At 39.1% G+C, this 23494-nt stretch overlaps 1 protein-coding gene across 5 annotated transcripts in view; it reads left to right on the top strand.

The window, feature by feature from the left end:
- Nucleotides 1–8633, top strand: part of DCX (doublecortin) — a 185709-nt gene extending 177076 nt beyond the window's left edge. For 3 of the 5 annotated variants that reach the window (XM_053917476.2, XM_024551660.4, XM_045188520.3), the window contains one exon: nucleotides 1412–8633. In XM_053917476.2, the coding sequence (XP_053773451.1) occupies nucleotides 1412–1440 (29 nt within the window). In that variant the 3' untranslated portion in view covers nucleotides 1441–8633. The remainder of the gene's footprint in view (nucleotides 1–1411) is intronic. The other 2 variants (XR_008426005.2, XM_053917475.2) reach the window with 2 other exon arrangements.
- Nucleotides 8634–23494: the final 14861 nt, after the last annotated feature.

Raw genomic sequence — 23494 nt, 5'->3', positions numbered from 1 at the left:
AGTAGATGGGGTACATTTTCTTGGTTAGGCATTTGTACAGGCAGTTTTCTCAGAGCCTGAAATAAGCTCACGTATATATTCACAACAGATTTTTGACAAGGGTGCAAAAGGCAGTCAATGGAGAAAAGGTAGCCTTTTCAATAATTGGTGCTGGAGCAATTGGATATCCATAGGCAAAAAATAAAATAAAATAAAGATCCCCAACCTAAAATTCATGTCTTATGCAAAAACTAAATCAAAAGTAGATTTTTACATGTAAATGTAACACATTTAGAAAGAAAACATAGGGGAAAATCTTCTAATATTTTGCTACACAAAGAATTCTAACACTTTGACAACAAAAGTAACATCTTAAAAGAAAAAAATTGATATGTTGGAACTCATCAAAATTTAAAACTTTTGCTCTGTCAAAATCTATGCCAAGAGTTTGAAAAGACAAACTATAGACTGGGACACAATATTTGCAAGCCACATATCTTACTAAAGACATATGTAGAATATAAAAATAACTTAAAACTCAACAGTAAGAAAAATGCAATTAAAAATGAACAAAAGACACTAAGAAACATTTTACTTAGGAAGAATTATAGACATCAACTATATACATGAAAAGATATTTAACATTAGCCATTAAGGAAATTAAAACCTCAATATCAATACAAACCTACAAGAATGGCTAAAATAAAAAGTAGTAAAAACACCAAAAACTGGTGAGGATATGGATAAACTGGATCACTAATACTTTTTGGGTGAAAATGTAAATGGTATAGCCATTCTAAGAAACAATATTAAACGTGCAATACCAGACTATTCAGCAATTGTACCCTCAACTTTATCCCAGAGAGATGAAAAACTTATATTCACACAAAAATCTCTACATGAATGTTTATAGCAGCTTTATTTGTAATAGCTCAAAACTGCAACCATCCCACATTTCTTTCAATGGATGAATGGTTATATACTGTATGGTCCACTTATATAACATTCTTGAAATCTCAAAATTTTAAAGATGGGAACAGATTATTGGTTGCCAGGGCTTTGATATGGAAGAGGAGTGGATGTTGCTATAAAGGTGTAGCACAAGGGAGCCCTTTGGTGAACATACAGCTCTGTATCTACACTGTGGTGATAGTCACACACATATGTACATGTGGTAAAATTGCATAGAAACACACACACACACACACACACAAGTAAATGGAACTGCAAGATGTTACCATTGGGGAAATTGAGTGAAGATTACTTGGTACAAAGACACTTCCCTGTACTTCAACTTCCTATGAATCCATAATTATTTCAAAATAAAATTGGAGAAAATATTAATTAAAAAAACAGTCATATAATCTTTCCCATTTCAGGGCTCAACTTGTTAAAAAAAGGAGGATTAACTTTTTCTCTTATCTTCTTATAGGACCTGTACCTGCCCCTGTCTTTGGATGACTCAGACTCACTTGGTGATTCCATGTGAAGGAGGAGAGCATGTTCAGAGTCCAGAGTACAAATCCAAGCTTACTGTTACAATAGGGTACTTCCACTCAAGTGTCTGACAGGGCTAATGGTGCTTTCAAGTTTTTATTTTGTTTTTGTTGTTGTTATTTTAAAAAATACACTGTAACACATTGGGATTATTTTCCTGTGATTTCTCCTCTGGGCCACGGATATACAGTTACCAATTATAAGAGATAGATTGATAACCATCCTTTGGGTTAACTCTCCAGGGATGCAAAATGTGCCAGTCCATGACCTTTCTATTGAATATTTAGGCACCTGCTTTATTTTTTCCCATCTTGCTTTGCTTACACAGGACAGTCTTCCTTTTATAGAGAGTTGTTTACATACATAGCACTTAAAATGTGTATGTGTGGGAAAAAAATCATTGGCAAATCCAAGAGTGACAAACACAAGTACTCCTTGTCTCTTGATCTCAAGAATGCTGTAAGATCCTGGAAAGGTGGTACAGCAGATCCCCAGTCTTATTTTCACTCCGGATTGAACCCCCTTGTTTGTTGTCTAATATCAATTCTGGCTGTCAATAGGGAGAAACACCAGCAGCTTACAATTGTGACACCAGACACTTAGGACCCTGATAACAGAAGGGGCTAAAAGAGACTGGGCAGAATTCAGAAACACTGTAGACATCTCGGTACAGTTTATTAAACACAGTAATTTTTTGTTAACTCCTCCACTGGGGCAATTTAGAATTAATAAGCAATTAATAAGAGTCGGGGGTGAGGGACTTCATATATAAGGTTCTTCTAGGAGGCTATCTAACATAGCAAGTTATTACACAAATGGCGTGGTATCCATCTATCTCTGTTCTATTGAATGCCTTGTAAACAGCCAACACTGAAAAAACTGTGAGAATTTGTTTTCAGGTCTGACACCTTTCAGTCACTTTTTATAGCAAGAAACCAATATCCTTTTTATAAAACCTCATGTCTATATTTCAGGAGCAAACTCTTCAGGCTCCTTTTTTGATAGACTGGTGATTTTTCTTTTGTCTAAAAAACACATGCAGAAAATTTACCCAAAAAAATTGAAGAGTAACATAGTTTAGAAATCATGCTATCACTGCCAAACAGAAACCTCCAGGAGAAAACAAAATAAATGGCAGAGGCCAATTCAATAGAATCAGTCTTTTGATAACTTTTTAACAGTTGTGCTTACATTAATAATTTCAACATGGACCAGACATTCTAATTATATTTTAAATGAAATGTTATGGCATATTTTAAGCAACCCTTTTTTATCTATAAACTTGACATTTCATACTGAAGACACGGAAACCTTTCTCTTGTCTTTAATACTAGAAAATAGTTCACTTTGCTAAGGACTGATTGTTTGAAATAATTCTCAGTCTTTGAAGTACAGATTTATAACACTGTTTTTTGTCTGTAATCATAGCCCATAATGGCAAAGACAACTAAATTTAAATGAAAGCCATGCATGCCAATTTTGTTTGCTTTCAGCAGATGTGAAGATTTCCTTATTTCTTTGTAATTGTGCAGATACTTGGAAAACTGCAGCATTCAGAGCCAAGTGGATGATTGGCTATTGAATGACTTGCAGTTATTCCTCCACTTTAACAGGAATGAGCTTACTGTGTGTGTGTGCATGCATACACATGTGTGTGCATGCAACCACTTCATAATTAGGAGATATACTACAAGATGCCCCAACACATGTCAGTGGCAACTTGGTGGCATTGCTGATGAGCACTGTGTAGGAGAGAATTCAGTGGTGGAAGGAGTAGTTCAGATGCCCCTAGATAAGCTTCCAATACCCTTAGCTACAAGAACTATTTTTAGTTCAAGAGAAGTCCAGATGGTAGTAGTATTGATTTCTGGTTAAATTGACTGTTGAAGAACGTCAAATTGTGAAAATCTCTTTTTGCCCTTCTCCTCTATTTGTAGGCTTCTTACAAACCATTAAGAAGCCCAATTTACTTGCTCCCTTACTTCTTTCTAGAAATTCAAGGTTTTCTTAGTTCCTCCAAGAACAATTTTTGGTTAAGTGGGAAAAATTGGTACTTGGGATGGGAAAGTGGTATAGAGAAAGGTAAGAGGTGTGTTTCTCAATTTCAGGTCAGACCTCCAAAGATTCCACCCTTTATCTAGATCTCTCATTTAGTCCAATTCTTTCAATCTAAGATGAAATGGAGTCCAAGACTACTAAATGACCTGCTGGAAAAAGCAGGACCAGAAAAGGAATTGAGATTTTCTTATGTCTGGGCCCTATGCTACCTCTTTGAGCATTTCTTTGCTTATAGCATATATATCACTAAAAAATACTAAATGGACACCTTTTCTTTACAATAATCTTTAAACCTACAATCTATAATAATAATAGATTTCCATCTTTCTTCCAATAAATTATGAGGAAATGTTTGTGTATTCCCACTTCGGAGGGATTTGGTATAGTTCAAAATTCAAGCCTTCAATAATTGCATTTTAAATGGCCCCATTTTCAAGGCAACAAAGAAAAATGTAACTGAGCACCTTCACCCTTGTCATTCATTGCTGATTTTACCCAATCCATTTTTACCACTAAAGTCCCATTGTGTTACCTCCTGCACAGTTAGCAAATATTCAGCAAAAATTTGCCTCCACTCCCCCAACTCTCTCTCTCTTTCACACACACAGACACACACACAATCCATGTTTTGTTTGTTCCTACCTCCTGAATTTTCTCCCTTACAGAAATAGAAATAGGGACAAAGAAGGGAAAAATGTATATATGGGGTCTGGGCTGAACAAATGTATAAGTAGTGTTAACTAGGGGTAAATTGAGAGAAAACTTCTTTTTCTCTTCACTGTTTTGGAAAGGATAGCCATTAGCATGACTTCTTTGTGTCCTTATGGACTTTAGTATTAGCCTAGATTGAATTATAGAATTTTCTAGCTGGAAGGAACCTTAAGATCACATCATCTACATCAAATTCCTTATTTTCAGGCCAGGAATAGAGATACAGAGGTAATTTCCCCAAGGTCACATAGCTGGCTAGGGACAAGCCAGGGATTAAAACTCATGTCTCCTGACACTTATTCCAGAGCCTTTTCCCACTGAACTATATTGCCTTCCACTAGGCCCCTAAGAATTCTTTCCCATAGTCATGTTACATCTTGGAGCCATATGCTCCTGCCCTGAAGTCAGTGGGAAATCTACCCAGCAACCTAATACAACTCTTTCTCCTTGTATTCACATAGTCCCCGTCCACATGGACTGCAGATGTCCCCAAAGAGAAGGAAGTGTTGGGGACCAATAGGAACAATGGGGTCCATGACCATGTCCACCAAACACAGGGGATCACTGACCCAGCTTGAGGAGCCCTGAGCTTCTGCTCTATCCAAATGGAATATAGAAAGACTGGTTTTCTTAGACAGCTCACCTCATCTCATCTAATAATTGTTGGTCTTCATAGGTTGAAGAAAATGTGTCTTGTTCTTAAAGCAAAGAAAGGAAGGAAGAGGGGACAATAGCTTCGTTCTTTCTGAGTTTCTGAGATGGCTTTTCAGTATTTTTTAAATGAGTGTGGCTACAATTCATTGGCAATGATTTCTTTTAATATATGGGAGTGAGGCTAACTAGAGAAAATAACCTGGTCTTGCTGTGGTTGCCCTCATCCACAATGTCCCCATAGCCATTCTACCATGATGGGGACAATTTCCAAGTAAAAGCAAGGGACTTTGTGACTAAAATGTACTCTGGCCAATATTAAACATTGGCTCCTTGTGTTTGCACTAAAATAACAAGCTATATGCTCTACACACCATACTGATCTTGTATACACTGCTCCCATGGCCTTCCATGCCAGAAACCAGGGCAATAAGTTCTGAACATGTAGTTTTCCTCACAGCAAGTCTCTTCCTGGGAACGAAAGGGTATTAGTTCAGTTCAAAGAGACCTCTACCTGGGCTTACATAACCGATTCATCAGGAAATTCTTTTTCATTCCTGCTTCTCCTCCCCAATCAGAAGTGACTAAGGAAACTTAAAGTAAATGTATAGTTATCTGAAGAAGAAGTGGTCTGAGTGCCTAGATCCTTCTTTGAATTATCCACCCGAAGTCTTAGAACAGCAATCCAGTGCTTGCCTTGGACAAAATTGTGTTTACTTCCTTAGTCCCTACCATACTCTGGATGGACATGCTCCTAATTCCCCTTAGATTTGGATCTCAATAGCTTAAAAAAAAAACAAAAAAACCCACGTCTTCCTTGCATAAGAGAACAAGCAAGCCAATGTCCTCAAAATGAGCTCTAGCACACTGATGAGAGTTTTCCCAAAGACTAGCCCATCTCAAAAATATCTATGCCAAGATATTTCCACAGACAGATGCACTAGGACGGTGGGATTTGAATAACCTCCTACACCATCTAGTTTGCTATTGAAATAAAAGGCATTAGAGTATTCTTTAATTTTAAAAAAAAAGAACATTGGAACTTGTCCTTGACTACATGGGGCTACTTGGATCTCAAAGGACAGCCTCCTCCTTCATGTATTGCCCTCATTTCATTAAGGGATTTAGCTCTTAGACTTAGGCTGGTTTTCTAAGTAAATGATCTGTGTTTTGAAGCTTATCTGGGATGGAAGAGAGGTTAGAGTCTTGTTTTAGGACCTGAAATCTAGAAGGAATAAAGGCCTAGTCATTGATATGCAAGAAGTGTTCTGACACCTCTTGTGTATCAATGGAGCCTTGCAATTGCTGGTCTTCCTTGGTCTTCCTCTTAATATGGAACTTTGAAACTGTTGAACTTCTGCCTTTGTCATAAAAAGAGGATCCCATAGGTAGCCTTGTCCACTGTTCTATGATTTTATGCAGGTTTTTCTTTTCCATAGAAGTGTGACCACCTGAAGCAAGGATACTACATTGATTCCTCATGCCTACCTTTTGATTGCAGAAGTATCTTGAACAGGTTCTCTGGTTGTTGATGGCACAGACCCAGTCTAATGCTTTAATACTCAGTGAATTATCCTTAATCATCCCTAAGGGCTGTGATTTTGGACTCAGACAACATAAGTAATTTCTTTAAAATGAACTCCCAATTTTATTCCTCCTCTAGCTAGAAGACCTCACTTCTCTGGTAGGTAAAAGGCTGGAGGTTCTTGTCACACCGTAGCCAACTCATGTGTGTTGGGAGAAAAATGCATTTCTAAACCCACAGAGCACCGACTCCAGTGGGAAACATACTATGGTCTAGGACTGTCAGCAGATTCTCCTAGAGTCTTCACTTTCTCTTTTCAGAGACTAGAAGGTTCTATCTCCATCACCTGTCTTTCAGTATTCTTGTTTAAAGAATTTTGCCACTCTTATCTCTTCAGTAAAAGGTGACTTCCTCCTGTCTCCCTCACCCTGGTTCCTAGAATTTGTCTCCATCCCCAAAGATCTAGTGTGATCTTTACAACAGCCTCTCAGTATGTGTTCTTTCTGTTTGTTTCCTATTAAGGATCCATGCAGACTTTTGACTTTGGCCTTAGTAGTGTGACCGTGGTTGTCATATGACAAAACTCTTCAAGCCCCCTTCTGACTCCCTAATTTTTAATCTCCTAGTGTATAATCATCAATATCTTCTGGTATTAGAGGCAATCTTATTTTACCTTGGATGCCTGGGGCTAGGAAAGTATAGAATTCCCTTTGGAAATTAAGGTGTTTTCCTGCTCCTGATTAGACAGGCTCGTTGGGAGAAGTCAGATGGCACAATAGAAGTCAGAGCAAACACCTTATGAACTAAGGCAAAAACTTATAGGCTTTGAAACTTCTTATTTCTGGGTTAATAACCTGAGAAAATCAGTGGCCTTTTGCCATCCTCTACCTCCCCTGTGTATCTCTTTGTCTTCTCTTTCTTTCTCTAGCTCACTATTTTTGCTGTTAGTTTTATATTCTGTGTTATTACATTCTCTCCATAGTATACACACCCATCCTTTGTCCTCTGCAATTCTTTGTCTCTCATAACCTTTTTATTTTTTTCCTTCCTCCTTGTCTAGGCATTTGGCATATGCCTCTTCTTAGGCCTATGATTTTGCCTTGGTGATGAGAATTATTTTCATACTCAGCCACCCCTGAACCTACCCCAGTATAGTCAGAAGTACGTTGGTGGAAATAATCCAAACCTGGCCCTTTCTTCTTCATTTTCAGTTGCAATTCCCTGAAGCAGATGCACACAAGCAGTTTCCTTATAGCTGATGGATCTTTTGGTCTTTGCCTTCCAAGCACTGTACAGAATACTTTGTGGTTCCATTTTAGTCTGCCATTGTGTGGAGCAGTGAAGTGTGCTCAGAAAAATATCAGCTGAACAGAAAAATCCACCCATGGATTCATATCGGCTAAATACTATTAATTGATTGTTTTTAATTTGCTCATAGTTGGAAAAGCTGCAATATAATATAATGAGAGACCACAGGTAATTTCTCCTTTCATTTGGCTTGGCTGGGTGGGGCTGTTGGGTGGGGAGCAATTGTTTCAAGTTTTACCTTAACATTACATTAAACTCTCTGTAATAACCTTATGTTTTGGGCTTGCCAATTGTTGAATTATTGTAGCTAAACTTCTAGACATTTGGAGTTGATTTAAATGAAAAGGACATTTAACAAATTTATACTATAAAAAGAAACATTCACTTAATAGAAATATATTTTTTCTTCTGTCACTAAATTCACCTAAACACTTACTATTGACACCAACTGTTCATGATCCTGTTCAGGTGGTCCATATAAAATTAATTAATAAAAGTAAGGAAGGCAACTTGTTGAGGCTAAATTATTCAACAGGGTGCACATTCCTTGGGAGTGTCACTGCTTGGCAATACCTTATGAAGTACCCTATCCAATGTCATTTCTTTATAAATTCTCTTAAAAGGATTTGAGTAACAGGTTATTCCAAATGTCTTCAATGATTGGTCCCATAATATATTGCAGCTGGAAGCCAATGATCTCTTATGACCTGTATACAATTAACACATGTTTTGATTGAATTTTACATTTCTCATGTGTGGTAAGTTCTTTAAAATGTTTTTGGTCATCTTTTTGTGCCATTAAACTTGTACAGAAAATGTTTTTATGTCCATTTTCAAAGGGAGAAAGTTAAAATGGAAACAGCCCACCCTTTCTGACCTATAGCTGTAGTTAGAACTCAGTAAATGTAGCAAAACAGCTTTAATTGGTGGTTGTAGTGTTAGAGGTGTTAGCTTGCTAGTGACTAGCTTTGGAGAGTAAATGCATGGTATTGTACATCACATTTCTTAAATCACTCATTTTAGCCTCTGTAAAGAATATATTCTTCCTTGTGGTCCCTTCTCCCTCCCTTGCCCTTTCACTCTCCCTGCTCTCAGGTGTCTTACAGTTGTAAATAACTGATTTGGGGGCCCATACATTTTGCCAAGTAAAGTAAAAAAAGAACAAACAAACCAAAAAGGGTAGAAAGGGCATTTCTCAAAAGTCTTTCAACAGTTATTGACCATTTGTCAAAGAATGGCATAGTCATCAAAGACTCAACTCCCTTTTGCAAAAAATCAGAGTCAAATTGGGAGTGGCATTGACCATTTTATTAGCAGAATTGAATAGTTCTAAGAATCACATATAATATAATCTTCTGATTATATAAAGTGGATAATGATGTCTCTTATACCAGCATCAGTTTCGAGGTATTTGGAGACTTCAGAAGGATCTGCTTGATCAATGGCGAATAATCATTTTTTAAAAAGAAAAGAAAAACAGAGAACAACAGATATTTAGGAACTTTTAGCTGCCCCTTTGGAATATTTCTAGCCAGAAAAGACAAAGAGCTAGGTTTATATGCACTGCTATTGGTTTCCCAGGCAATGCCTAACCTGCTCTTACTGATTCAAAAGCAGTGTTCCAAGAATGCATTCTCCTTTTTAGTTTGCTGTTCCCACTTGGACTGGTAGATTTGGTGAGACCCATGTAAAGCAGCTGGAGCAGACCCTTTTCATCTCTTGTGCCTGTTAATCTCCCTCTTCCTCCTTCCACAATTTGATGAGGGCTGTCTTTGGTCAGAGGACTTCAAAGTCTAGAGAAGTTCCCCATGTGTGTAGTGTGTTGTGAACTCTGAACGCTGCAGATTCATAGCATTCAATACTGGGCAGCCAAAGAGTTGCTCTTGTATAATTTTGGCTCTCAAGCTTCGTTCTTCTCATTCTCATTTCTGTGTACATTTGCAAGATGTGTGTAATGTCATTTTCCAAAAATAAAATTTGATTTCAATATTTCTGGCTGACATTCTTTTTTCAAAAAAGCATTGAACTGATGATTATATAACCACAAAGTGTCCAAGCAGGCAGAAAACTTAGACATTATTTTGTCCAACCCTTAATTTTATAGATGAGGAAGCTGAGGATCAATGTATGATGGAAACACCATAATTAATAGCACAGCATATTTGCAACATATAAAATCTTTGATTTCCCTTCCAGAGTTAGCAGGAATCTGATGGTTTCTTTTTATGTATAAGATATTTTGGCCAAGGTCGTTCTGTGCCATCAGAATAGGTGATCGCTTCTAGTACTATGTTTTCAGAGACTGAAGGAAGACTCTGTGTGGGTTCCTCAAAAATACCTTTACCTATTGCCTGCAATTCCTTTCACAATGTGGCTGTTCTCCCTTCACAGGCTGATGGTACAAGCACTCTTTGGGATAAGTAACACCTAAATAAGAATTCACTCTTGGGCATAAATGCTTAATTAAATATTTTTTTAGATAAGGTTTTATTAATAGGGAGAAAACAAGTCACTGGACTTGTGAAGAGGTTGATGGAAAGGGAGGGAGAAAAGGCACAGGAAAAGGAGGCTGAGATCTTGGGAAACTGTTTGACCAACACCACAATTGAAGGCCAACCCTGATGCTCCCACCTGACCTGTGTTTAATGAAGAAAAGATACAAGTATCCGAGGTATTCCCAAGAACTGAGATGATTAGGAGTGCTTCCTTTATACATTATTTTATCAACTAGCCCCATGACCATCACTCTGGTGGAGACAAAGAAAGTAGATGGAGAAGGAACTTCTCAGTGTTTCTAATCCAAAGAAAAGCTGGATACAATAATCAAGCTAGCCAGGCCAGTCTTTATCCCCTCTATCATCAGGCCCACCTCATCGACGATTTCTCATGATGTTACTTTCTCTCACCATATTCTGTCCTGGTCTGCATTGCAAGTAAGATCTTTCTAAAATATTGTGTCATTCCTCTTACCAGGAGTTTATGATAGCTGTCTATCGCCCACCAGATCAAATCCAACTGCTTGTTATTGTTTTCAGTAAGGCATACCTGGAGCACTAATTATGGTCCAGTTACTCTTGGGCCTCCAGGAGATCCAGCTTAGTAAATACAGACCTGTAAATAAATGAATTGAGTGCAAAGAAGCAAGTGCTATGAGAATACCAAAGTTGGGTCAATTAATGTCCCAGGATAATGAGGGTCAGGAAAATTTCACAGAATTGGCAGTATTGGGGTAAAAATTAAGAATTTTTCAGGTGGGGGAATGAAGATGGTGGCGATGCAGGTGGGAGCTGAGCCCACTTGTTTGTGCATCCAACTGGGACATCTAGCTGATCTGCCAAAGAACAGAGTGAACAACCAACAGAATCCCAGTTGATAAGTTTGGAAGCCAAAGTGTGCAGAGGATTCTTAGAAACAGACACTAAGGAGGTTTTGTAGGCTGCTGGGAAGGTCCCTGTGCCTTGTGCCTGAGACCGCACTGCAGCAGGAGCATTGGTGGAGAGCCAGGTCAGTGATAGCTGCCTAGTGGCTCCCTCCCCTCCCAGAGCGGGGAAGTCACAAGCCCATGCCAGGAGAGGCCTGGATGGTAAAGTCACAGAGGGGATAAAAAGGCCGTAAGTGACACACTGCAGGTGGAGCACACCAGCTGGTGCAGTGGTCACTGGCTGGGACAGTACCAGAGAAACTGAGGAGCCAGGCAACACCTGAAGCTGGGAGACAAGATGGACTGAGACTGGTAGTGCCCCTGATAGACTCTGGACTGGCCAGAGAGTTGGTCTGTGTGGAAAGCCACGTGCTTGTTAGGACTGGCAGGTGGCACTCAAAGGGACTTTTCTGAAAAGTGGAACTTAGGCCTTGTGCAGGGATGCACAGTGGCCGGGCCAGCAAAGAGGGAGGAGTGTAGGCATGATTTGCTCCTAATTAGGGCACCTCACAAATTGGTCAAAGGAGGGGCAGTAGGTGCTTGGAGAGGCAGCAGTGCCCAGAGAGACTTTCTTCAATAGGTGAACTGAGCCCCAGTGCAGGGACCTTGAGCATGTGCAGCACCCAGGCCAAAAAAGAGGTAGGAGGGTGGGTGCAATTTGCTCCTGCTCAGTGTACCTCACAGACTGCTCAAAGGGGTGTAGAATGAGGTGGATTCTTGGCACCCACTTGGTGCAAATGCATAGAGTGGATGGTGCTGGCCACACAGTGCTCTGAGGACATGGGCTGGAAATTGAGCACCTGTGATTATTGTAGCCCAGACTGAGCCCGCATCCTTGTGAATCACAAGAAAGGAAAAAAATTCAGCCCAGCCCTCCTCTGCCTTCAGGGTCCAGGCAGGCCTACAAAACCAGCTTGGCTGCTTTAAAATCAGCAGGAGGTTTTTTATTTTTATTTTACTTTTTAAGAGTAAGACAATAAGACCTGGAATTGAGAAAAATGGAGATGGATCCAGAAAGAAGTCAGAAGGCGAACATCAACACCTAAGGCAAACTTCACTTTGCTATCCTTTTCCTCTTCTTTCCATTTATTTAGTTTATTTTGTTTTGTTTGTTTGTTTGATTTGTTTTCTTTATTCTCCCTTTCCTATTGCATTTTAATTTTTCTTCTTTCACTTCACTTGTATTCCAAATAACACACTACTCTTGGTCTTCTACTTTTTATTCTTTTTATTCAGATTATATATTTTTATCATACTATTGTTATTCCAAATCCCACACAGCACCCTCCGCTGGTCTTAATACATTTCACCATCTTCCTGAGCTTTATTACTGTTATGGTTAACTTTATTTTCTCTCACACTATGCCAAGTTTCTATCCCTTACTTTAACTATTAATCCTCCATCTAACCTCGCATATGCGCTCTTGTTTCTTAAGACAGCTCACATTCTTTTTCCTTTCCAATGAGTATCTTATTTATTTTTCACCTTCTATAAACAGTGGCTGGTTGGGTGAAATATCATGGTTATTGCTGTACTTCTCTAAAGGAACTACTGTTTGTTCACTACCTGTTTGTACTTTAAATCCCATAAAATACTCTCCCTCTGTCTTACAAAGTTTCGCATTAACCCTGCCCCTGCTCAGTTGAGTGAGGAGTTTCATTTCATTGTTTTCTCTCTCCCTTTTTTTTCTTGTTTCCCCCTCTCTCTACCTAGGCTTCACTCATTCATCTTATTAGTTTACTTCCCCCATCATCGCAAAATCAGTTTTCTTTATATAGACATTTCATATTCACTTTTCACTTTTGTATAATATTCTTATTCCCATTGCACCTTTATTAAAATTCATTCAGCTGTCATTGCTATTGACCCTGCTGTGGTTTTTCTGCAATTTTGCTCCCATTGGTCTGGTACCTTTTCAATTTTACTTCAAAGCTCATAGTATACTCTTCTGTTTTCTCACCCCATTGGTCCTATCATCCTTTTGTGTTTTACTTAAGTTTTAAATTTTTTTCTTTCACATTCTTCCCCTTGGTTCTATCCCAATCTTATCAATTCTCCTCCCTCTTAACACATAACAGCATTTTCCCCTCTTTTAGTCATCTCATATTCCCTTTTTCATACCTTATAATATGTGCAATCTCTCTTCACCTTTATTGATATTAGTTAAATTGCAGTTGAGACTGCTGATGTGGTAGGGGGGATTCCTTTTGCTGGCATAGATTTGGTTGTCTGATAATTACTGCTGTGTTAACCAACACCTGTACAACAGTGTACAACACATGGTGAGAGTTGTGAATACAAGTAAACATGCTGGAGGGGAGAACCCACCAACAAAGGAGCCACCAATAGGTAAAGCCCAAGTACAAAAAGAGAGCTCACACAAACGGAAGAAAGGGCAACCCTAGAGCATCCAGGCAAAGAGATCAAAAACACCACACCATGGCATCCCACAGAAACCCTACCACAGAAGTTCACCCAGTGAAGACAACTGGTAAGCAGAGCATCTAGAATCACAGCAACAAACAAAAAGAGTCTTGTGAAATGGGGAGACAAAGAAAAAATCTTCAACCAAAAAGAATGGAAGATTCCCCAGTAAAATAACTAAATGAAATGGAGGCAAGCAAACTATCATATGTAGAATTTTTAAAAAATGGTTATAAGGATGCTCAAAGAACTCATTGACAACTACAAGGAACTGAGTGGGAACTAGAACAGTATGAAAAAGAAAATAGAAACTATAAACAAGAATCAGGAAGAAATAAAGAATATAATTTCTGAAATAAAAATACACTAGAAGGAATTACAAGCAGGCTGAATGAAGCAGAGGACTAAATTAGTGAGATGGAAGACAAGGTAAAAAGAAATGCCTAGGTAGAACAGCTACACCAAAAAAAGACAAAAAAAAAATGAAGATAGCTTAAGGGAACTGCAAAATAACATGCAACTCAAAAACATTAAAATCATAGGAACACCAGAAGAAGAAGAAAAGGAGCAAGGGATAGAAACCCTGTTTGAAAAAAAAAATGACAGAAAATTTTCTGAACTTGGAGAGGGGAAAAAACATACAAGTTCAGGAAGCAGAGAGGGTCCCAATTAAGATGGACCCAAAGAGGCCTCCTCCAAGACATATCATAATTAAAATGGCAAAATTCAAAGACAAAGAGAGAATCTTAAAAGCAGAAAGGGAGAAAGAAGAACTAACATACAAAGAAACTCCAATAAAGCTAGCAGCTGATTTTCAACAGAAAAACTGCAACAAGGAGAAAATGGCAAGAAATATTCCAAAAAGGAAAGACACAAAACCATGACTACTCTACCCAGCGAGGCTCTCAATTAAAATAAAAGGTGAAATAAGGAGTTTCCCAGATGAAAGAAGGCTGAAAGAATACATGTCCACCCAACCAGCACTGCAATATATGATAAAGGGACTGCTATAAAAGATGAAAAGAAAGAGTGAGAGAGAGAGAGGAGAACAAATACAAAGGGAGTAAAATGGCAATGAATAAGCACCTATCAATAATAACCTTAAATGTAAATTGATTAAATGTTCCAATCAAAAGGCATAGGGGAGCTGAATGGATAAGAAAATGTGATCCACACATATTCTGCTTACAAGAGACCCACCTCAGAACAAAAGACCTACACAGACTGAAAGTGAAGGGTTGGAAAAAAATATTCCAAGCAAATGGGCAGGAAAAAAAAGTTGGGGTAGCAATACTTATATCAGATAAAATAGACTTCAAAACAAAGGCCATAAAAAGAGACCCAGAAGACCCTTCATAATACTCAAGGGAAGAATCCATCAAGAAGACATAAACATTTTAAACATATATGCACCTAACATAGGAGCATCCAAATATATAAGGAAAATCTTGGAGGACTTCAAGAATGATATAAACAACAATACACATATACTAGGTGTTTTTGACACCCCACTGTCAACAATGGATAGATCTTCCAAACAAAATATCAACAAGGATATTGCAGTATTTAACAATACACTAGATCAAATGGACTTCACTGATTATATATATATATATAACTTTCATCCCAAAGAAGCAAAATACACATTCTTTTCAAACGCACATGGGACATTTTCAAAGATAGACCACATGACAGGGAACAAATTCAAGAAAATTGAAATCACATCAAGAATTTTCTTGGACTACATAGGCCTGAAAGTAGAAACCAACCTCAAAGAAAAACTCAAAAACACTCTAATTTACGGAGATTGAATAGCATGAAATTGAACATTGAATAGGTTAAGAATGAGATCAAATAATAAGTCAAAAAGGTTTTGGAAACAAATGAACACAAAACAGTCAAAAACCTATGGGAAACAGCAAAGGCAGTCCTGAGAGGGAAGTTTATTGTGATACAGGCCTACGTAAAAAGAATAGAAACAGCTCAAATAAACAACCTAACCCTATGCCTACAAGAACTTGAGGAACAACAACAAAGACAGCCCAGAGCAAGTAGAAGGAAGGAAATAACCACGATCAGAGTAGAATTAAATGACATAGAGACTAAAATAAATAAATCATAGGATCAATAAATACAGGAGTTTGTTCTTTGAAAAGATAAACAAAATTGACAACCCTTTAACCAGACTTACCAAGAAAAGAGAGAGAGGACCCAAATAAATAAAATCAGAAATGAAAAAGGAGAGATTACAACTGATACCACAGATACAGAAAGGATTGTAAGAAGTTACTATGAACAACTATATACCAAGAAATTTGAAAACCTGGTTGAAATGGATGAATTTCTAGAAAAATATAATCTTCTAAAAATGAATGAAGAAGATGCAGAAAGCCTGAACAGACCAATAACACCTGATGAAATGGAAGCACTGATTAAAAAAGTCCCAGCACACAAAAGCCCTCGACCGGACAGTTTCACAGAATTTTAAGGAACAGATAACCCCTATCCTTCTCAGATTATTCAAAAAAAATTGAACAAGAAGGAAGACACCCAAACTCTTTTTATGAGGCTGACATTATCCTAATAGCAAAACCAGATAAAGACATAACAAAGAAAGAAAACTATAGGTGAATATCACTGAACATAGATGCTAAAATTCTCAACAAAATTTTGGCTAACTGCATCCTGCAATACATTGAAAAGATTATACACCATGATCAAGTGGAATTCATCCCAAGGATGCAAGGATGGTACAATATTCACCAATCAATAAATGTAATATATCCCATAAAAGGAAAGACAAACATCACATGATCATATCAATAGATGTGGAAAAAGCAGTTCATAGTGTACCACACCCATTTATGATAAAAACACTCAGCCAAGTGGGAGTAGAAGGAGCATACCTCAACATAATAAAGGCCATATATGAGAGACCTACAGCCAACATCATACTCAACGGGCAAAAACTAAAAGCTTTCCCAGTAAGATCAGGAATAAGACAAAGGTGTCCACCTCAAACCACTTCCATTGAACATAGTATTGGAAGTCCTAGCCACAGCAATCAGACAAGAAAAAGAAATAAAAGGCATCTAAATTGGAAAGGAGGAAGTAAAACTCTCACTGTTTGCAGGTGATGTGACAGTGTACATAGAGAACTCTATGCTCTTCACCAAGAAACTACTGGACCTAATAAGTGAATTTGGCAAAACAGTGGGATACAAATTCAATATTCAAAAATTGAGGAATTTTGAGGAACCAAGATGGCGGCATAGGTAGACACACTGCACCTCCTCGCACAACCAGAACTGACAGAGAATCGAACAGCAAGGGGGACCGACACCAAGGAAATAGAAAATAAACATTCATCCAGACTGGTAGGAGGGGCGGAGACGGGCACCGGGGTGGAGAGGACTCGCGTGGCTGTGGCGGGACTGAGACTGGTGGAGTGTGGGACAAATGGCGCAGCAGTCCAAGCACTAGCAGACCCTGCGGCCCCACATTTGCACAGATAAACCCAGAGGGCCGGACTCAGAGTGGCGGAGAGTGGGGCAGGCAGAGTGGCGGGTAGCACCCTGCAGCACCACATTCGACCACAGACAAACGGCGGGCAGCAAAGCAGACCGCGCAACCCAGGGCTCCAGCTTGGGGAAATGAAGCCTCAAACCTCTGATTGAAAGTGCCCCTGGGGATTGGGGCGGCAGCAGGAGAGAACCCCAGCCTCAAAGGAGAGGTTGTTGGAGAGAACCACAGGGGCCTACAGTGTGCACAGGCCCACTTACTCGGGAACCAGCACCAGAGTGGCCCAGTTTGATTGTGGGTATCGGAGTGAAAGATTGAAATCCGGAGGAGATCATATGGTATTTGTCCCTCACCTCCTGGCTTATTTCACTTAGCATAATGCTCTCCAGTTTCATCCATGCTGTTGCAAAGGGTATAAGCTCCTTCTTTCTCTCTGCTGCATAGAATTCCATTGTGTAAATATACCATAGTTTTTGGATCCACTCGTTTGCTGATGGGCACTTAGCTTGCTTCCAGTACTTGGCTATTGTAAATTGTGCTGCTATATCACCTTTAACTGGAACATAATCAATAGAAGAAAAAAGCAAACAAAATATAACCAGAGACATTGAAGTTAAGAACAATGTAACAATAGCCAGGGCGGGGCGGGGGGCGGGGACAGTGGGAAGAGGGGATTACAGGAACTACTATAAAGGACACATGGACAGAACCAAGGGGGAGGGTGCAGGTGGGGGAGGGAGGTGGGTTCACCTGGGGTGGGGTGGAGGGATGGGGAGAAAAGGCATACAACTGTAATTGAATAACAATAAAAATTAAAAAAAAAAGAAAAAAGAAATCCGGAGGAGAGTGAGGCGGGCGCCATTGCTCCCACTCGGCCCCTCCCCCACATACAGCATCACTCTGCAGCTACCAGCATTACCCCACCCTGGTGAACACCTAAGGCTCCGCCCCTTAAAGTAACAGATGCGCCAAGACAAACAAAAATGGCCCAAATGACAGAACACTTCAAAGCTCCAGATAAAATACAACTAAGCGACGAAGAGATAGCCAACCTATCGGATGCACAGTTCAAAGCACTGGTTATCAATATGCTCACAGATTTAGTTGAATCTGTTCGAAAAACAGATGAAAAAATGAAGCCTATGCTAAGAGAAACAAAGGAAAATGTACAGGGAACCAATAGTGATGAGAAGGAAACTGGGACTCAAATCAATGGTGAGGTACAGAAGGAAGAAACATACATCCAACCAGAAAAGAATGAAGAAACAAGAACTTGGAAAAATGAGGAGAGGCTTAGGAACCTCCAGGACACCTTGAAACGTTCCAACATCCGAATTATAGGGGTGCCAGAAGGAGAAGAGGAAGAACAAAAAATTGAAAACTTATTTGAACAAATAATGGAGAACTTCCCCAGTCTGGCAAAGGAAATAGACTTCCGGGAAGTCCAGGAAGCTCAGAGAGTCCCAAAGAAGCTGGACCCAAGGAGGAACACAACAAGGCACATCATAATTACATTACCCAAGATTAAACGCAAGGACCTACATCCAAGATTACTGTATCCAGCAAAGCTATCATTTAGAATGGAAGGGAAGATAAAGTGCTTCTCAGATAAGGTCAAGTTAAAGTAGCTCATCATCACCAAGCCCTTATTATATGAAATGTTAAAGGGAGTTACCTAAGAAAAAGAAGATAAAAAATAGGAACAGTAAAAATGACAGCAAACTCACAGTTATTAACGACCACACCTAAAACAAAAACAAGAGCAAACTAGGCAAACAACTAGAACATGAAGGTTGTCAATAAGGGAGTGGGAGGGGGAGAGGGGGGTAAATGTACAGAGAATAAGTAGCATAGATGATAGGTGGAAAATAGATAGGGCGAGGGTAAAAATAGTGTAGGAAATGTAGAAGCCAAAGAACTTATAAGTATGACCCATGGACATGAACTATGGGGGGGAAATGTGGGAGGGAGGGGGGTGGGCAGGATGGAGTGGAGTGGGGGGGGAATGGGACAACTGTAATAGCATAATCAATAAATATATTTAAAAAGAAAAAAAATGAGGAATTTTTATACACCAACATCAAAATATCAGAAACAAAAATCAGGAAATAAATCCCAGTTGTTATGGCAACAAGAAAAATAAAGTACCTAGAAGTAAACTGAACCAAGGAGGTAAAAGACCTGTACTCAGAAAACTACACAACACTGAAGAAAGAAATTAAGGAAGACATAAATAAATGGAAGAATAAACCATGTTCATAGAGTGGAATAATTAACATCTTCAAAATGTCTATACTACTGAAAACAATTTATAGATTCGACACAATCCCTATTAAAATACCAATGACATATTTCACAGGTATAAAACAAATACTTCAAACATTTATAAGGAACCATAAATGACCCTGAATAGCTGAAGTAATTTTGAGAAAGAAGAATAAAGTAGGAGGGGTCACAATACCTTATATCAAAGTATATTACAAGGCCACTGTAATCAAAACAGCTTAGTACTGGCCTAAGAACAGACACATAGATCAATGGAACACAATAGAGAGCCCAGAAATAAACCCAATTCTCTACGGTCAATTAATATTTGACAAAGGAGTCAGAAGCATAAAATGGAGTAAAAATAGCCTCTTCAACAAATGGTGTTAGGATAACTGGACATCCATATGCAGAAAAATGAATGTTGACCACCAACTTACATCATACACAGAAATAAACTCAAGTTGGGTAAAAGACATAAATATAAGTCGCGACACCATACAAGTCCTAGAGGAGAACATAGGCAGAAAAATCTCCAATATTTCATGCAGCAATAGTTTCACTGATATGTCCCCTAGAGTAAGAGACATAAAGGAAATGATAACCAAATGGGACTTCATCTAAATAAAAATCTCTGCACAGCTAAAGAAAACATCAACAAAGTGAAAAAGGAACCAACTGTATGAGAAATTATATTTGCAAATGATACCTTAGACAAATGTTTGATCTCCAAAATATATAAACAACTCACACAACTCTACTCTAGGAAGACAAAGAACCCAATTAAAAACTGGGTAAAGGACATCAACAGATACTTCTCCACGGAGGACATACAAAGGGCCCAGAGACATATGAAAGAATGCTCAGCATCACTAGCCATCAAAGAGATGCAAATTAAAATCACAATGAGATACCACTTCACACCAGTCATAATGGCCTTCGTAACCAAATCATCAAACAACAAGTGCTATCGAGGTTGTGGAGAAAAGTGAGCCCTAGTGCACTGTTGTTGGGAATGCAGATTGGTGCAGCCACTGTGGAAAACAGTATGGAATTTCATCAGAAAAAAAAAAAAAAATGGAACTGCCTTTTGACCCGGCAATTCCACTGCTGGGATTATACCCTAAGATTCCTGAAACACCAATTCAAAAGAACCTATGCATCCCAATGTTCATAGCAGCACAATTTACAATAGCCAAGTGCTGGAAGCAACCTAAGTACCCATCAGTAAATGAGTGCATCACAAAACTGGTACCCTTACACAATGGAACACTATGCAGCAGAAATAAAGAAGCTGCTCCTACCCTTCATGACAGCATGGATGTAACTGGAGAGCATTATGCAAATTGAAATAAGCCAGGCAGTGAAAGACAAATACCATATGATCTCACCTATAAGTGGCACCTAATCAACAAAACAAACAAGCAAATGAAATATAACTAGGGACACTGAAATAGAGAACAAACTGTCCTAGCTGGTATGGCTCAGTGGATTGAGTGCTGGCCTGCAAACCAAAGAGTCACCAGTTCGATTCCTAGTCAGGGCACATGCCTGGGTTTTAGGCCAGGTCCCCACTGGGGGGGCACATGAGAGGCAACCCCACACTGATGTTTCTCTCCCTCTCTTTCTTCCTCCCTTCCCCTCTTTGTAAAACTAAAAAAAAAATGAAATTTTGAATAAAAAAAAAAAGAACAAACTGACAGTAACCAGTTGGGAGAGGGGAGGGGTAACTGGGGAAAGAAGGGGAAGGTTCATCGAAAAACATGTATAAAGGATCCGTGAATAAAGCCAAACAGAGTTAGGATTGAGGGTGGGAGGTGGGGGTGGGTGGGGTGGGGGAGAGTGGTCAGGGGAAAGTGGAAACAACTATACTTGAACAATAATGAAAAAAATTCCAGATGGGCAATGAGCATTCTAAGCAGGTATAATATTGTGGAAAATGCTAAAACACAAGGGCCTCTTTGAGAACTGATAATTACCTGGGGTGGCAAGGTTATAGGCCCAGTGCACAGGTTTGTGGGAGGAAAATACAAGTGCATGGTCTGGAATTGCAGTTTGGGTGGTTTAGACCAGTGGTTTTACTCTCCCAATTTCCCTTCTTTCATGCTCCTTCCTTAGGCCCTTTCCTTTCACCTCCCTTCCTATCCACACCTTTTTTTCTCTTTTTATAATTTCCTTCTTTTAACAGTTGCTACTGAAAGCCTCCTAGACTCCAGGCCCTGTGCCAAAGACCTGGAGTACAGAGATGAAATGGATTCTGTCTTTAAGGTGCTGCCACTGTAGAGCAGTGCATCAGCACCACCTAGGAGCTTGTCAGAAATGCACATTCTTGGATCCCACCTCACATATACTGGATCAGAAACTCTGGGAGTGGGACCCAGTAACTTCTGTTTTAACAAGCCCTCTAAAGGATTCTGAGGCCCTAGTTTAAGAACCCCTGCTCTTGTGAATTCCACTTCCTTTTCCTCAGCACTAAGTGAAGACCTAAATAGCATATATAATGTCATGGGGCATTTGAATCAGAGTTTGTATCTTGCCCAGAAAAAGAAATACTTAAGATGCTGTCAAATCTGGCAAGATCTCTATATATTTAGTTTTCTGAAGACTACTGTTTCAAGATTGAGACAACTTTCATAGGTAAATATATATTGAGAGTGGGTCTTTGCAGCTGTTGCAATGTCCAGATGACAACATGAGGAGGCACTGAATTAACGCCAAAGCAATGGTGATGGCAAGGAGGGATGGGGATAAGGATCTGTTGATATAGAAATGAAAGGATTTGGTAGACACTGGGTGTATACAGTAAATGTGAAAGCAGCAAAGCCTGAACTTGATGAGCAATTCATTCCTAGCTTCCCTGTCCCCAAACATGGTCCCCTGTTCTGCACAGCTCAGTAGTCTCCCTCATATCCACCCTTTCTCCTGATGTGGGCCCTGGCTATGCAATGCTCATTCACACTTCACTCTTGCTGACAGAGTCTACCCTTCTTTCCTTGCCCAGAAAAATACCTTGTGAATGCCCTTCCACATTCTCTCCACCTGTCTAAATCTCAGATGTAGCCAAAAGCTACCAGCAATGGAACTTAAGGGATATTTATAAGAAAAACAAACCCAAACCTGAAGAACGAAAAAACTGCAACTATCCTGAATTTTCCATGGCAGTCCTGATCTTAAGTGTTTTTTTAATTTTTCCAAATAAAGCTGATTGGTTAAACATATAACTAACTGTGATTTTGTTTTCAGACCTTTCTTTAAATTTGTATATAAACACACTCAAAAATTGGAAAACATCCCTTGTCAGGATGCACATCTGCACTGAAAATTTGGAAAATATGATGCCTTTCTGGGAGAGGCTTTCTCCAGGTTTCCTTGTTGACTTGTCTGGCCCCCCTCTCCTCAATCCTCTTGCTTGTGTGGGAGAGATGCTACCTCTTCTATTTCTAATTCTGTCTTTCAGATCATCTGATTTTATCAAGCTTGATTGCTTCAAGGAGACAGTCTGGAGTAAGTAAGATAATTTCTCTTTGAACTCTGGAGGATGCTGATTTTCTCCAATCAAGAAGACTTGGCTTAAATTTTGTAATCCCTCTTCCTCTTCCCCCTGCCTGCACAGCTCTGGATGATTCTGAAAATACTTTACCTGATTTATAACATTATGTCCTGGAGGTCTGCATTATGTACTATTTACTATTCTCAGTAATGAACCAGTTTCATACAGAATTGGAGAATGTCAAAGGTGAAAGGGCCCTTATGAACCACTTGTCCAATGTGTCCCAAATGTCCCCATGGATGTGAGTCACTTGTGGTACTTGTTAGAAATACAAGTTCTGGAACTCCATCACAGCCTCACTTCATTAGCATCTGCAGAACAACAGACAGAGAAATTGTATGTTTAAAAAGAGTCTCAGTGATTCTTATATTTGAGAAGCTCACAATGCTTCTCTAAATTTATTGTGGATAAAATCATCTGAGGATCTTGTTCAAATGCAGTTTCTGATTAATGAGATTTAGTGGGGGAACAGACTCTACATTTCTAACAAGCTACCCACTGAGGCTCCATGCTCCTTATACATGGACCACAAGTTAAGTAACAAAACATTAAATTCAAACCCCTTATTATTCAAAAGAGGAG

Source organism: Desmodus rotundus, chromosome X (assembly GCF_022682495.2).
Source record: "Desmodus rotundus isolate HL8 chromosome X, HLdesRot8A.1, whole genome shotgun sequence".
In the NCBI taxonomy this organism is placed as follows: Eukaryota; Metazoa; Chordata; class Mammalia; order Chiroptera; family Phyllostomidae; genus Desmodus; species Desmodus rotundus.
Note: the sequence above shows the minus strand (reverse complement) of the source record. Positions and strands in the feature narration are given on the sequence as shown.